This window comes from Trichomycterus rosablanca, chromosome 14, assembly GCF_030014385.1.
Source record: "Trichomycterus rosablanca isolate fTriRos1 chromosome 14, fTriRos1.hap1, whole genome shotgun sequence".
Lineage (NCBI taxonomy): Eukaryota > Metazoa > Chordata > Actinopteri > Siluriformes > Trichomycteridae > Trichomycterus > Trichomycterus rosablanca.
Window position 1 is genome coordinate 35,203,385 of NC_086001.1, and position 16,923 is coordinate 35,220,307.

Consider the following 16,923-nt stretch of genomic DNA (forward strand, 5'->3'; position numbering starts at 1 on the left):
CTGTTATCTCATCCAACAGGTAAGAGATAGATCATTAATCTTCCTGATTCATTTAATAATTACGTATTAAACTTTCGCGTTTACGTGTTTTTTTTACCTTATTAAAACCCAACAAGCACAAAATAGTATAAGCTGTTAGAAAACTCCACTTTTACGCAAGTTTGAGTGCTTAGTAGCATTCTATTGCATTTATTTAAACATTATATGTGTGTGCAGATCATGTAATCATATATTTTTATTAATTATTTCTTTAAGACAAACAACACACACACAAACTACGAAACAAACCCCCCAAAAAACAGTCGCGCTATTTACATTGAAATCTGCAGTGCGCGTCTACACTGTGTTTTACGGTACCACCGGTTGCCAAGCAGCGCTGAGGTAAAAGCATCTTGCGCGTTTACTACAGAGATACGTTTTATTCCTTAATAAATATAACTAACATGTCTACAACTGTCTAAAATGTTCAATTCAGAACTTCCTCCTTGTTTCTACACTCACCGTCCATTTTATCAGCTCCACTTACCACATAGAAGCACTTTGTAGTTCTACAATTACTGACTGTAGTCCATCTATTTCTCTACATACTTTTTTAGCTTGCTTTTACCCTGTTCTTTAATGGTCAGGACCCCCACAGAGCAGGTATTATTTAGGTGGTGGATCATTCTCAGCACTGCAGTGACACTGACATGGCGGTGGTGTGTTAGTGTGTGTTGTGCTGGTATGAGTGGAGTTTTAAACACCTCACTGTCACTGCTGGACTGAGAATAGTCCAACCAAAAGAATATCCAGCCAACAGCGCACCGTGGGCAGCGTCCTGTGACCACTGATGAAGGTCTAGAAGATGACCGACTCAAACAGCAGCAATAGATGAGCGATCGTCTCTGACTTTACATCTACAAGGTGGACCGACTAGGTAGGAGTGGACAGTGAGTGGACACGGTGTTTAAAAATTCCACTCATACCAGCACAACACACACTAACACACCACCACCATGTCATTGTCACTGCAGTGCTGAGAATCATCCACCACCTAAATAATACCTGCTCTGTGGTGGTCCTGTGAAGGTCCTGACCATTGAAGAACAGGGTAAAAGCAGGCTAAAATAGTATGTAGAGAAATAGATGGACTACAGTCAGTAATTGTAGAACTGTGGAGCTGATTAAATGGACAGTGAGTGTAGAAACAAGGAGGTGACTTGACAGTACATACCTGCACTGATGGGTTTGTGTCCTCAACTGTCCACCTGTGAGGACATAGAGATCAGAGTACTTTATAATGACCCGTGTTTGATTCTGATATGGGGCGGCACAGTGGCTCGGTGGGTAGCACTGTCTCCTCACAGCAATAAGGTCCTGTGTTCGATTCCCAGGTGAAGATCCGTTTTCATGATGTACAGTCAGGTCAGTGGAGCTACAAGGAAAGGGGGGCGAGTGTTTGGCAACCTGTCCGGGGGGGTAGCTGGTGACCTGTACCCACCGCACCACAGAAAGTGAACGGATGGTGCTTATGTGTTTGCGTCGTGTGTCGTGAGGGAACTGCGTAGAAATAAAATGTTTCTTTTTACACCCTTAGATCTGTTGAACCCTTGGAGAGAAGATGCAGTTGGACGCGAACCTTGTGACGTTCCTGCTCCTCGTCTGGGTCGCACATGGACAAATCACCAAACAGCCCAGAAAAACAAGAAGCAAGGGAGCGACTCGGGGCAAATTTACCTGGAAGGATCAAACCCGGTGCACATGGACAGCCAGTGGAGAGAAGCTCTCAACACTGAAGGTCACTTGTGGCCCGTCGACCGGGGTGGACCCTGATCCTGGGGTCAGCTGCGAGTACACGGGCGAGCCTTCGCTATGCCCGGGTCACTCCGCCAATCCCAAAGCCTACTGGCGGCAGATCACCAGAGCTCTTCAGAAGCAGGAGCGACTCTGTAGTTCTCGCAAGCCTGTCCGAGCACGCATGTGCAAGGGAGCTTCGCCAGGCGCGCACTTCAGACTCGTCAGGGTCAAAACCGCCACGACGCCAAGGGTCAACGTTACAGAAACGATGCCCACGCAGGAGTGCACAGGAAGCGTCGATCATCAGCAGCTCGCAGAGGAAAAGTGTGGGGAGTCATGGGCGAGCTTCTGCAACTTCTTCTTCACCTTGATCCAGAGTTCAGAATGCTGAAGGTGCTAGGACCATATACCACCATACACCATATACCACACATATTGTGACGTCACAAACCTCCTCCTCATCTTTCCTGTTAGCATTTTTGCTATTTCACTTTTCATACACACGTCTTTATTGGGGTTTTTTCCCTCTACAAAAGCAAACGTGTGTGGATTCTTGTGTATAATGGTGACAAATAGCCTTAAAAAAAATAATATTTAAAATTGGTATTTCTGACACGGCCATTTACGCTAGCATAGCATCTTAGCATTAGTTTTTTCCTGTTTATCAAAGCCGTTTGCTCATGACGCAAATTGTGCCTAATATTATCTACAAATTGAGGTGAATTATCACGTTTATCATTAAATAATGCACTAATGAGACGCTTTTGTGGAAAAACTTTCGAATTAAACAGTTTATTCGAGTTTTATTCGATATTAGATAAGAAAATTCAGCTTCTCTTTAATAGTCGGTCTGATAGGCATGGTTGCCAGATATGACTTAAACCCTACGCAATAAGCCGCACATTAGACAAGCAATGTCAAAACACTGATTTTTCACCTTTATAACTACATACTGTATATTTAGGCGAAAAATATAAATGTTAATTATTAAATAATGCCCTAATAAAATGCTCTTGTGGTTAAAAGTATGAAATCAAAACAGTTTATTCGCGTTTTATTCGATATTAGATTAGAAAAGGGTTGCCAGATATGACCGATATCCTATGCAATAAGCAGCACATTAGACGAGCAATGTTAAAACACTGATTGTTCTTCTTTATAACTACATACTGTATATTTGAAAGGAAAAATAAACGTTTATCATTAAATAATGCCCTAATAAAATGCTCTTGTGTGGAAAAGTATGAAATTAAATCAGTTTATTCGCGTTTTATTCGATATTAGATTAGAAAAGTAGTCATTCAGCTTCTCTTCAATTGTCTGTCTGATCAGGGTTGCCAGATATAACCAACTTCCTATGCAATAAACAGCACATTAGACAAGCAATGTTAAAACCGTGTGATTTTTCTCCTGTATAATTACATACTGTATATTTGTAAAAAAATAATAATAATAAACGTTTATCATTAAATAATGCCCTAATAAAATGCTTTTTTGTGGGGAGGAAAAGTATGAAATTAAAACAGTTAATTCGCTTTTTATTCGATATTAGATTAGAAAAGTAGTCATTAAGCTTCTCTTTAATTGTCCGTCTGATCAGGGTTGCCAGATATGAGCGATATCCTATGCAATAAGCAGCACATTAGACAAACAATGATAAAACCGCTTAATAAACGTTTATCATTAAACTTTGCGCAAATAAAATGCTCTTGTGAGGAAAAGTATAAAGTTAAAACAGTTTATTCGCGTTTTATTCGATATTAGATTAGAAAAGTAGTCATTCAGCTTCTCTACAATCGTCCGTCTGATCAGGGTTGCCAGATATGACCGATATCCTATGCAATAAGCAGCACATTCTGAAACGTTGCTGTATCACTATACTGTATACAGCGGTACCTTGAAACTCAACATCAGTTGGTTCTGGGAGTGGTGTTGAGTTTAAAAGACGTTGAGTTTCAAGGTGTTTCTTCCCATAAGGAAGTTTGGGAAACCTGTTAATGCGGTCCATGGTTCTGTGGAACTGCATATATTTTAGGCTCATGTGAAATAATGAGGTTGTTTTTGACACTTAAACACTGACAATAAGACAAATATAATATACATAACACTGAAATACACAGTTAAAAATCAATAAAAATACAAATTGTGTTCTTATGCTTCTTAATCGTGGAGATGCTTGATCTTGGAATACTGTATTCCCTTCAGTACCAGCACATTCACATGAGAAGCGGCAAAAATTGCTTTTGCGCTGATTGTGCTGTTATTTCCTATGAAGTGTGGCGGCGGTGCACAAAACTTAACGTGACTTATTGAACTAAAACAACGGGAACTAGTGGGGAGAACTTATGAGCAGTAATCATTGAGAGGTTTAGTGTTTCTATGTCGTTCTTTTAATATATTAAGCTTTTTTTTAACGATAGACATTTTACAATTTCTCAGAAGCTCGAGCTGTAACACAAGTTTAAAAGTGAAACGGAGGAAAATCAAGATAAACACAGATACACATGGAGCTTTCAGAGAGGATTTGATGGTTATTTGAAATTAAATGAATACTTTTTTTTTTTAAAGGAACTGAACACGTTGTGTTTAAGGGTACAAAGATTTTGAGTTTAGGGGACGTTGAGTTACAAGGTACCGGGGCGGCACGGTGGCTAAGCACTGTCACCTCACAGCGACAAGGTCCTGGGTTTGATCCCTGTGTGAAGCTTGGCAGTCCGAAAGCGCCAGCTCCTGGCTCTGCCATGCTGCCACTGTTGGGTCCTTGAGTGAGCGAGGCCCTTGACCCTATCTGCTCCAGCTTCCAAAAGACCTGGGATAGTGCAGAACTGAAAACCCAGGTCTTACAAAGATTGGGGAAAGATTGGGAACCCCTAAAACAAGCCAGGGATGCCAATGCGTGAGCGACACTCCACACACACAGGAAACTGTGGCATTTAGAAAGACCTCCCCCGTCAATTAGGAGTACCGGACATGTCAATCACGTGCGCCTCCGTGCCCCTGCTGCCAGCCAGAAATGTCAGCACAGAAGGACACGACTCCAACGTGACTCAATCGCGAATTCCTTCCAGAGCTAAACCACGCGGCACAAATCTGACCTCTCATTTTAGTGATTGTAATTTAATCCATGGTGCAAACTGCAGATCAGATTAGTACCTGCCTTTCAGTTGTACCTAGACGCACCAGTAACACGCCTACGTTTATATTTTGGCATGCTGGACGGGGGGAATGCTCCTTAAATCAAACTAATCTGTGTCAACAAAATGAATTCGTCAAGATTAGTGCTAATCCAGCACAAATAGTAGTCCAGCACAAGTAGTAATCTTCCCAAAGAATGGGATATGAGAAATGTTTCTAAGAGTCTTTATCCTCTCTTCGGTTCCACCCGGGTCTCCCGGAACAAAAGATCAAACACAGACCGAGATTCCCAGAAGAGGAGTGGGCGCGGCTGCATGCTCCAACTCGAAAGCAGAGATGACGAGCGTCAGCCACCGAAACCCGCCGTCATTCATCATGCATAATGAAACGTGACTAGGTATTCGCCCCCTCCGCACGTACAAAGAGAAAAAGCATACGCATTGTTCTACTGTGTGGCACGAGGTGGCCTGACCTTCCCGCCCCTTCAATCCGACGGTACGATTGGTCTAGCCCCTGCACTCCACCCACACCTAATCGTCAAACATCTGCCCCTTTGTTCGCCCCACTGGCTGAGGACTGTACGGAAGCGAGTACGACTCGGCGCATGAACCCGAAATGACCCGCTGTCCACATGATCGGGTTGGGCAAACTGGGAACGGGCATTAGCGTGGCCTGCAACTACGCACAGAATTCGAGTTCGAGTAGCCCGTCTGTTAGTTTAGACCAGACCACAAACAACCTGTTAGCGGTAGGTACCCCCTGCGGGCACCCCTTGCTCCTTTAGAGATACTTCAACCCTTATTAAAGTCACTCAGGTCTTTGTGTGTACTTACAGGACTGTGGCAGTAAACAGTCTGAACAATTAAAGGTTAAGGCTCCCCCAACCTCACATGCACCATTGTTACCAAAAAGGCAAACACCTGTTTTTTTTTGGATGGGGGGGCCTTGGTTTGGTATGGCCTGGTTTTTGTTTGGTTTGGTATGGCCTGGTTTTTGTTTGGTTTGGTTTGACCTGGTTTGGTTATGTTTGGTCTGGTTTGGCCTGGTTTTGTTTGGTTTGGTCTGGTTTGGCTTGGTCTGGTTTTGTTTAGTCTGGTCTAATTTGGTTTGGCCTGGTTTTGTTTGGTTTGGTTATGTTTGGTTTGGTCTGGTTTTGTTTGGTTTGGTTATGTTTGGTTTGGTCTGGTTTAGTTTGGTTTGGTTATGTTTGGTTTGGTCTGGTTTAGTTTGGCCTGGTTTTGTTTAGTTTGGTGGTGTCTGGCCTGGTTTTGTTTAGTTTGGTTTAGTCTGGCCTGGTTTTGCTTGGTTTGGTTTGACCTGGTTTTGTTTGGCCTGGTTTTTCTTGGTTTTGTTTGGTTTGACCTGGTTTGGTTAGTTTGGTTTTGTTTGGCCTGGTTTTGTTTGGTTTGATTTAATTTGGTTTGGCCTGGTTTTGCTTGGTTTGGTTGGGCCTGGTTTTGTTATGTTTGGTTTGGCCTGGTTTTGTTTGGTCTGGTTTGAGTTAGTTTGGTTTTATTTGGCGTGGTTTTTCTTAATTTGGCCTGGCTTGGTTTTGTTTGGTTTGGCCTGGTTTGGTTAGTTTGGTTTTGTTTGGCCTGGTTTTGCTTGGTTTTGCTTGGTTTGGTTTGGCCTGGTTTATTTTGTTTTGGTTCAGTTTGGTCTGGTTTGGTTTAGTTTGGCCTTGCTTTGTGTGATTTGGCCTGGTTTGGTTTAGTTTTGTTTGACTTGGTTTTGTTTGGTTTGACCTGTTTCGGTTTTGCCCAGACAGTAGTTTAGTGTTCCTATGTCGTTTTTAGTACATTGAGCCACGTTAAGCTTTTTTGACCCTGGAGAAGCTGATGGCGACAAACATGAGGAACGGAGTCGCCATTAAAGTCTTCTTATCACCAGTAGTCCAGTAGTTAATTGATGACTTTTGCAAAACAACAAACATCTGTAACAGCAGCACAAATCCTCACAGATAATCTACACGCTCCACCATCATGTTACATGTTGAATGGGATTATTACACACATTAAACATACCCACTTCCCTCTGAAATCAGTGAGGTTCAGGAACATTACCGCAGGTGTAACATCGTTACCGTTTTGATTCATGGTAAAAAGAGATGTGGAGCGTTTTATACTGGTTTTATGTTATAGCGACACCCAGTGTTCAAACTAGGAATTACTGTTTTTTAGCCCTGAGGGCCAACTTTAGTTTAAAATACTGTAGATAGATATACAGACAGATAGACAGACAGACAGACAGACAGACAGACAGACAGACAGACAGATAGAGACATCTGTCTGTCTGTCTATTTATCTATCTGTTTTTCTGTCTATCTATTTATATATCTGTCTATCTATCTGTCTGTCTAAATATCTAAATAGATAAATAGACAGATAGATAAAGACAGATAAAGAGACAAATAGACAGCCAGAAAGAAATAGATAGACAGACATTAGATATAGATAGACAGACAGACAGACAGACAGACAGACAGACATTAGATATATATAGATAGATAGACATTAGATATAGATAGATAGAGAGAGAGAGAGACAGACAGACAGACAGACAGACAGACAGACAGACAGATTATATAGATTGCTAATTTTGTAAGTTTACCCCCTTACAAAGACTTGAACAGTCTATAATTTTTATGGAAGGTTTATTTTAACAGAGAGAGACAGAATATCAACAAAAAATCCAGAAAAAAAAACATTAAATAAAAGTTAGGAGGAGCTTGTCAATGATCTCAAGGGAGCTGGGAGCAGAGAAATGCTGGATATGACCCCAAGAACACCGTCCCCACCGGGCATTTCTTTGCCTCCAAACACGGCGAGTGGAGTTGATGCCAAAGAGCTCAATTTTGGTCTCATCTGACCATATCACATTCTCCCAAGCTTTCTCTGAATCATTCAGGTGTTCATTGGCAAACTTCAGACGGGCCTGTACATGAGCCTTCTTGAGCAGAGGGACTTTGCGGGCACTGCAGGATCTCAATCCATTACGGCGAAGTGTGTTACTAATGGTTTTCTTGGTGACTGTGCTCCCAGCTCCCTTGAGGTCATTGACAAGCTCCTCCCGTGTAATTCTGGACTGACCTCACCTTTCTCAGAATCATTCTTACCCCACCAGGTGAGATCTTGCATGGAGCTCCAGAGTGAGGGTGATTGACTGTGATCTTGTATTTCTTCCATTTTCGAATGATCGCACCAACAGTGGTCTCTTTCTCACCAAGCTTCTTGCTGATGGTCTTGTAGCCCATTCCAGCCTTGTGCAGGTCTACAATCTTGTCCTTGACGTCCTTTGATAGCTCTTTGGTCTTGCCCATGGTGGTCGAGAGATTTGAACGGAAGAAACTGATTCTGTGACGGGAGGCTTTTATACAGGGACAGGACTAATTTGTGTGCCTCATGGGCACATAACCGGTCTGTGGGGGTCAGAATTCTTGCTGGTTGGTAGGGGATCAAATACTTATTTTCCTTAATTAAATACAAATTAATTTATAACTTTTATTTAATGTTTTTTTTCCTGGATTTTTTGTTGATATTCTGTCTCTCTCTGTTAAAATAAACCTTCCATAACAATTATAGACTGTTCAAGTCTTTGTAAGGGGGTAAACTTACAAAATCAGCAGGGGATCAAATACTTATTTCCCCCACTGTAGATAGATAGATGATAGATAGATAGATAGATAGATAGATAGATAGATAGATAGATAGATAGATAGATAGATAGATAGATAGATAGATACAGATGGATGAATAAATGAATAGACAGACACATGGACAGACAGACAGATAGATAGACAGACAGACAAACAGACATGCATGCACATAGATGGATGAATAAATGAATAGACAGACAGACACATGAATGAATAGACAGACAGACACATGGATGAATGGATGGATGGACAGATAGAAAGACAGATAAATAGACAGACAGACAGACAGACATGCACATAGATGAATGGATAAATGAATAAACAGACAGACCCATGGATGGATGGACAGATAGATAGACAGAAAGACAGATAGATAAATAAATAGACAGACAGACAGACATACATGCACATGGATGGATAAATGAATAGACAGACAGACAGACACATGGATTAATGGATGGATGGACAGATAGATAGACAGAAAGACAGATAGAAAGACAGACAGACACATGGATTAATGGATGGATGGATGGACAGACAAAAAGATAGATAGACAGACAGACAGACAGACATATATGCACATGGATGGATAAATGAATAGACAGACAGACACATGGATTAATAGATGGATGGATGGATGGACAGACAGAAAGATAGATAATAGACAGACCGATTGATATATAAAGAGTATAGTATAGTTATTTCCAAAATACAGCGGTCCCCAGCGGCGGATTGGCTAGGCTAAATTGTGAGGAAGGGGAGGGGGGGGGTTGTATTGGGGCAAACTGTCTTTGGTTCCCGGGGCAGTGGGTCTCTCGGCCGAGCTTACAATAAAAAAAAAAACGTTCTCCTATAAGTTTCACAAACGTATTAATTACATAATTACCGTCATCATAATTATCGGTACGACTTTATTGACGAACAAAACCAGGGTGGTTGTGGAATTTTTCTTTATTGTTTGTTCAAAACAACACAAATACAAAAAGCTATTTTCATTTGCACGTGAAGGATCTGACATTTTTGTCGCGCCGTGCCGTGCCGGCCCCACCGAACCGAGCGAGCTTTTACATCGTAACTTTTACGTTACATTATTACTGGCTTACAGGACGTTCTGATTTCTGATTGGCCTTCATTATTATTGTTAATGGTGATATTATTTATGGCGATTAGTAGCATTTTATTACATGGATATTATACGCATGCTTCAGTCTTCATCTGGAGGTCTCGACCATGCCGACGTTTTAGGTCCGGGGGCGGAGTTAAGCGTCGTCGCCGCTGCACAGCAGGAGCAGGGTTTTACGATAGTCGCCGGAGGTGTCGTTCTGTCAAAGAGAAACGGCAGTAAATACAGAGCACACACTTTCCAATCTGTCTGTCTATCTATCTGTTTATCTGTATATCTATCTATCTACCTACCTGATGGTCTGTTTATCTATCTGTCTATCTGTCTGTCTGTCTATCTATCTATATATCTATAATATCTATCTATTTGTCTATCTATCAATCATCTATCTGTCTGTCTGTCTATCGAGTTATCTGTCTGTCTGTCTATCTTTATCTATCTGTCTGTTTATCTGTCTGTCTGTCTGTCTATCAGTCTGTTTATATATCTATAATATCTATCTTATCTGTATGTCTGTCTACGTATCTATTTATCTATCTGTCTATCAGTTTGTCTGTCTATCTATCTGTCTATCTATTTATCCATCTATCTATTTATCTGTCTGTCTATCTATATACAGTAGTGTTCAAAAAAATAGCAGTGATTTTAAAAAAGCGAATAAAGCACAAAATCATTATAATAACTTTTATTTCCATAAATGCAAATGCACTGAAAATACTCCACTTTCAATTCTAAATCAAAACATTAACAACATTTAGCCAGTTTGTGTTCATCCTTTACAGAAAGTTAAGAAAAATGAATATTAGGCTGTTCAAAAAAAATAGCAGTGCAGCATTTTTCTTTAAAAACTATAAACTGAAAAATTTTTTGAGGTTTCACTTTACTTTAAATTGCTGAACTAATATTTAGTGGCATAACAATTGTTTCTGAGATCTGTGTTGCATGGAGTCGACCAACTTCTGGCCCCTCTGCACAGGTATTCCAGTCCAGGATGATCAGACGACATTCCACAGTTCTTCTGCAATTTTGGGTTTTGCCTCAAAAAAGCGTTTCAGACGTCAGAACACAAGTTCTCTATGGGATTGAGGTCAGGGGATTGTGCTGGTCACTCTATTACATCAATCTTGTTTGTCTGTAACCAAGATGTTTTGGGTCATTGTCATGTTGAAACACCCGTTTTAAGCACATTTCTTCTTCCACATAGAGCAACATGATCTCCTCAAGTATTCTGATATATTTCAACTGATCCATGATCCCTCGTATGTGATAACTTGGCGTAACACCATGGTATGAGAAACATCCCCATATCATCATTTTGAACCCATTCAGGACACGTCTTTATCTTAACAACGGAACTTTACAAGGAGTTCTTGCTGGTAAATCGGCTTCACTTAATCATCTTCTGTACTCACTGGTAACTTCAGATGTTCCTTGATCTTTCTGGAGGTGATCACTGGCTGAGCCTTGGCTATTTGTTGATCCAATCAAACAGTAGTTCCACGCTTCCTTCTGCGTCTTTCAGGTTTTGGTTGTCACTTCAAGGCATTTGAGATCATTTTAGTTGAGCAGCCGATAATATGCTGCACTTCTCTGTATGTTTTTTCCCTCTACAATCGACTTTTTAATCAAAGTACGCTGTTCATCAGAACAATGTCTGGAACGACCCATTTCACCCAGTATTTCAAAAGGAAATGCGCTATGACCAACATGTGCAACATTTGCCCCCCTCCTACCTTAAATAAGGGCCAAAATTGACACCCGTTCTTCTGCAGAATGAATTAATTCACCAATTAAACACCTCACTGCTATTATTTTGAACAATCCCCTTTCAATCAATGCTTCGATTACTCAGAATGAGCGGCATGCACGTCCTAATTGTTGGGTTTGTTTTGTTTTCATTACTCTACTACACTTTCAAGTACATTATTTGCTATGTAGAAAAATCACTTCTACTAAAAACAGTGATTTATCAGGTTCATGGTGTTGGACTGCTATTTTTTTGAACACCACTGTATATAGTTACCTGTCTGCCTTGTTTATTTATCTGTCTGTCTGTCTATCTGTTTGTTTGTCTGTCTGTGTACCTGTCTGTCTGTCTATCCATCCATCCATCCATCTATTCATCCATCCATCCATCCATCCATCTATCTATCCCTCCATCTATCCCTCCATCCATCCATCTATCCATCTATCTATCTATCTATCTATCTATCTATCCATCTATCCATCTATTCATCCATCCATCCATCCATCCATCTATCTGTCTATCTATTTATCTATCTGTCTGTCTGTCTATCTATCTCTGTCCGTCTATCTGTGTCTATCTATTTGTCTGTCTATCTGTCTGTCTTGTCTATTTATCTATCTGTCTGTCTGCCTGTCTGTATTTCTGTCTATCTATCTATCTATCTGTCTGTCTATTTACCTGTCTGTCTGTCTATATGTTATCTATCTATCTATTTGTCTATCTATCAATCATCTATCTAGTTATCTATCTGTATTCTATCTAATTCTTGGTGGGCTGGACGTTGGGGTTGAATGTTTGACCATATACTTATTGCACAGCGCCAGCTTACCACTGTTCGGGCCCCTGAACAAGACCCATAACCCTCAGCTGCTCTTACCAGCTCTAACAGCCCCCATTCGGTCCAGCCCATCTCCCTGCCCTTTGCACTAGATGTTGGCACTGATGCTTATCCCGTTCATCCCAAAGTTCAAAGTAAAGCAAGTTTCCGCATACCGTTATCATCTTGTGGAGAGAGGTGGCGAACATCCTCCTGAACTCGGCCCGTATGTCCAGCATGTCGATCTCGCTGCGGGACACCATGATGCGTATCAGCGTCTGATCGTCGGTACCGGAGCCCTGCTGGAACAGAGGGTAGTGTGTCCATGATTTTGCACGTGGTGTCTACTGTCTATGTGGATCCTGGCTTATAGTTAAGTGTCCACATACTTTTGGCTATAATTTAATTAAATGCCTTTGGAGCTACTGTTATAATACATCATCAAATTTAAGATTTAGCGATTTAGCATTTTTCATCCGTGTAGCGTTCAAGTGCTCCACATTTACTCGTTAATTTGCATTGTGAGGCGGTACTGGCAATCCTACGGCAATTCAGTTAGCAATCGCTAGTTAGCAATTAGGGTCACATGGGGGGGTGTGCTGGAGCCTATCCCAGCTTTTCAATGGGAGCAAGGCACACAGTAACACCTCACACACCCATCCACCTATAGGGCAATTCAGTATCTCCAATTAACCTTGACTGAATGCTTTTGGACTGTGGGAGGAAACCGGAGCTCCCGGAGGAAACCCACACAGAGCCCAACCCATCTCCGTACAGAAAGGACCCCCAGACCGCCCCGCCTGGGGATCGAACCCAGGTCCTTCTTGCTGTGAGGCGACAGTCAAAACACGGACGAGAATTTTCCCGTTAATTTAGTAGCTGCATGCACAGGCTTTGAAGTAGACAGAGAAGCTACAGTTGACCATGATAGAAAACAACCCGGCAACACATCGGCTTTCATTGTTAGTCCGGAGGGTCGTTCAAGAGTCGTAACTGAAACAATTCGGAATGATTTTCGGAACTCTTACCTTCATCGAATTGTACAGACACTCGGCCAAATAGGTGGGAACGCCTCGGGCGCACTTCACTGAAAAAGACATGAGGAAGAGTTAGAGGAGGAGGATAGCTGGGTACTCGAATATGCTGAATAAATCTTTTACCCAGTTTTACGTCATCCCACATTTCCGTCAAGAGGGCGTGTCTAAATTCTTAGATCCCTTCGAATGCTCCTACTGAGGCGCCTTAATTCTGAGTGATGATCTGACTGAATAATCAGGCAATCCCAGCATTCATTGCGACACGATGGGTCTGTCTGAAAACCTAGTGAGCTCCCTTGCTGCCTAAGTATAGAGGATCCTAATAAGACATGGAACTCATGAGGCAGATTATTTAGACGCTTACTAGCTTACTAAGCTACTCTGCCTACTCTGGCCATGCCAGTGACTTCCAGGAAGGTCTGGACGACAACCTCGAATAGAGTGGTGCCAACTGGAGAGACCGTGGACAGCACGGAGAGACGGCAACCGGAGAGATTGCAGCTCCTGTGAGGGAGCACCCACATATAGCTGCAGGAAAGTACCCCCTGGGGTGCCTGAGAGGGGGGGAATGAGCACCCTAAAACGAACGGGCATAATGCATGGTTACGAACCTTGGCGATGGTCGAGAGCAACCTGTTTTTGCGGAACAAGTTGCAAGAACCTGAGAGGTCTGAGGATCCACCAGGCCAGAATGGGCTGCATAAGGCTGAAGCAAAGGGAGCAACGCAAAGAGACAGCGCTTAGCACTGTACCTGGTGAGACGGAGGAGGAGCAGGGCCCGGAGTCACCCCACAGAGTCCAGAACCTCCACGTCGCCGGGTCTGGTGGCCTGCCAAAAACAAGGAGACTGAGCGGCACCCATTTGATGAGGATGTTAATACTGCTCTTGAATCTTCAAGGGGGTTGAGCAGCGACTCCACTTGATGAGTACCATGATCATCAGCGTTGGTAGAGGACTGGGCGGAAGAGCCGCAGTGAGCCCACTGAAGTCGGCTTCAGGGCCTCCTTGGGATTAGAGGACCAAAAACATCACTGATGCAGCTGAAAAGGCATCAAGGTGGCTGTGGACCAAAGGGGTGATTTTAAAGGATCTAAGAATTTAGACACGCCCTCTTCTCGGGAGTGTAGGATGGCGAAAAATGTGTCTGTGTAGAGAGAGAGCTAGGTTTCCTGACAGACCCAACATTGGTTTGACTCTCGTAGGCTGGTAGGCGGGGACAGCCGATGATGTCATCATTGTCTAAGTAGTGCGTCTAAAGAATCTGCCTTCTAAGGTAGTTCGAAGTCAGTTTGAATCCTCTCTACTTAGGCAGCAAGGCAGCTCACTAGGTCTCTGCCCACATCCTGCAAGCTACCCATGCCACTGGCACTTACACACCTTCATACCATGACAGATGCCTTGGGTGGTACTGCAACTTTATACCCCTGCTTATGGCTATGAAACTGGATGGCCAACCGGTCAGGTGTCCACTTTTTGAGCCAGTTTTGTCACGGTATGCCTCCTCCATGGTGGGACGGACAGCTAAGAATCATCGCCCATCTTCTGGAATCGAATGCACCGGTGTTAGCTTACCCACGGCCAGCAGAACCTCTTTCAGGTGTCCGGAAGTTTCTCTCTGGATGCTCTCCTCGATCTGAAACCCGCTCAGCTTCATGTACTCGGCGAACACTGCGAAAGTAAAACACGGTCGTTTACATGTCGACTAGCATGGCTGTCGTGCTTCCTCTGAGACTACAATGAAAACTTGGACAGGTCCAGCCAGAAGTATGTGGACACCCTTGCTAATTATAGAGTTAATGTGAAACCACACTCATTTCTACAAAGGGGTATTAAATAGATTAATACAATTAATCATAATCTTTAAACTTTTCTGTTTCAGCACAGAGACCCCCTGTGGAGGCAGTTGACAGTTGACTGGATTGACGAATTTATCGGCTCGATCGTGGGTCAGTTTATGAACTAAAGAAGAACAAAGAACAGAACCGTGTGCCTCTTTATACTGCTCTCGTAACAGTTTCAACACTTCATAAAGTTTGGGTGTTGGACTTTGGAACCTCCATTCTGTGGTAACTGTTGTTTCTTACAGTGGGGCCAAAAAGTATTTAGTCAGCCACTGATTGTGCAGGTTCTCCTACTTAGAAAGATGAGAGAGGTCTGTAATTTTCATCATAGCTACACTTCAACTATGAGAGACAAAATGAGAAAAAAAATCTAGGAAATCACATTGTAGGACTTTTAAAGAATTTATTTGTAAATTATGGTGGAAAATAAGTATTTGGTCAATAACAAAAGTTCAACTCAATACTTTGTAACATAACCTTTGTTGGCAATGACAGAGGTCAAACGTTTCCTGTAAGTCTTCACCAGGACTTACAACATTTTACAACCACTTGTTGTTTATTCTGCTCTAGTTATGGTTTAAAGACTTCCTCTAAAGTTTGGGTGTTGGACTTTGGAACCTCTCAAATGTGGTAACTGTTGTTCCTTATTTGCTAACAACAGCTTAATGTTGCTTATCTCTGTGCAGGTTTTAACACAAAGGAGTCTGTTCCAACAAGCTCATGGTCGGGTGTCCACATATGTCGACTTTTGGCCATACGGTGCATGTCAGGATTGTACTTGGTGACCTTTCTGTGCCGGTGTACACTACATAGACAAAAGTATTGGGACAACCCCTTCTAATTTGTGAATAAATTACAGCAAATTAGACAAAATATGGCATATTATGCAGCATACACTGTTCTAGAACTTGTATGACTTTTATTGGGTGACCTCTCTGTGCCTCTGTACACTATATGAATGAAAGTATTGGGACAGCCCCTTCTAAAAGATCACATAAAGGTCCGACAAGCTTATGGTTGGGCGTCCAGATACTTTTGGTCATACTGTGTAAACAGGGCTAGATATACAACTGTGGTTTCTTGCCAGGAAAACCTAAACTGTCACTTAATGTCACATAAAACCATCAGAAAACAGAACTTACAAGCCATGGGATCATGGGATACACCGTCCACAGTCAAGCAAGCTTCATATTAATGGGCTTAATGCTTGCTGTGCACGTAAGAAGCATCAGAGCTTTAAGCTTAATCCTGGACAGGGTCTTGGTGCATCCGGTGTGCCTGGTAACACACCCAGCACAGGGCGCCAACCTATCGTAAGGGTTCGTACACACAGCCAGTCATGTCTGCACGAAAGCACCTGCTGGGATTCAAACCCAGATCTGATTAATGGTTGGTGGGCTAGCATACATAACAGACCACTAGTGCCAATGATGCGCCAACGGAGCGCCAATCAGAAAATGAATAGTCGAAGAGATCACGGACGACCAATAGGTTTTTTTTTTACCTCTTCTTAGATGTTCAGCGCTGCGGTTTCCCAAAATAGTAACGAACTGCTCCTCGTCGGTGCCAAACTTCTTTTCTCCAGCATCGAAGAGGGTCTGCACGCAGACACAACACAGACGGTGTTTGTTAACACAAAAGCAACAAGAACTATTAACGGCCTGGCGGGGTGAGCCCTAAACAATAATAACAACGAGCTATTTCGACAGAATGTGGTGCTATCTTGGTGCGGGCACAATTCGCAGTGCCTGCAGCAGACGGAATTGGCCATCGAGCCCACTGGGTGGGAAA

At 42.5% G+C, this 16,923-nt stretch overlaps 2 protein-coding genes across 5 annotated transcripts in view; one reads left to right on the forward strand and one right to left on the reverse strand.

Moving 5' to 3' along the window:
• Positions 1-15,269, forward strand: fgfbp1b (fibroblast growth factor binding protein 1b). Of its 2 annotated transcripts, XM_063008327.1 has the most exons (3): positions 1-19; positions 1,577-2,169; positions 15,171-15,269. In XM_063008327.1, exon 2 carries the CDS (start codon positions 1,601-1,603, stop codon positions 2,165-2,167), a length of 567 nt encoding a protein of 188 aa, XP_062864397.1. In that variant the 5' UTR covers positions 1-19; positions 1,577-1,600; the 3' UTR covers positions 2,168-2,169; positions 15,171-15,269. The 2 variants fall into 2 exon arrangements, with proteins under 2 accessions (XP_062864397.1, XP_062864396.1); XM_063008326.1 differs by lacking the exon at positions 15,171-15,269 and having other exon boundaries at positions 1,577-3,250.
• LOC134326116 (annexin A5-like) overlaps positions 9,500-16,923 on the reverse strand; it is a 21,268-nt gene continuing 13,844 nt past the window's right edge. For 2 of the 3 annotated variants that reach the window (XM_063008323.1, XM_063008324.1), the window contains 5 exons: positions 16,637-16,730; positions 14,864-14,959; positions 13,282-13,340; positions 12,430-12,555; positions 9,500-9,888 (listed from right to left, as the gene is read on the reverse strand). In XM_063008323.1, coding sequence (XP_062864393.1) covers positions 9,826-9,888; positions 12,430-12,555; positions 13,282-13,340; positions 14,864-14,959; positions 16,637-16,730 — 438 coding nt within the window. In that variant the 3' untranslated portion in view covers positions 9,500-9,825. The remainder of the gene's footprint in view (positions 9,889-12,429; positions 12,556-13,281; positions 13,341-14,863; positions 14,960-16,636; positions 16,731-16,923) is intronic. The other variant, XM_063008325.1, reaches the window with a different exon arrangement.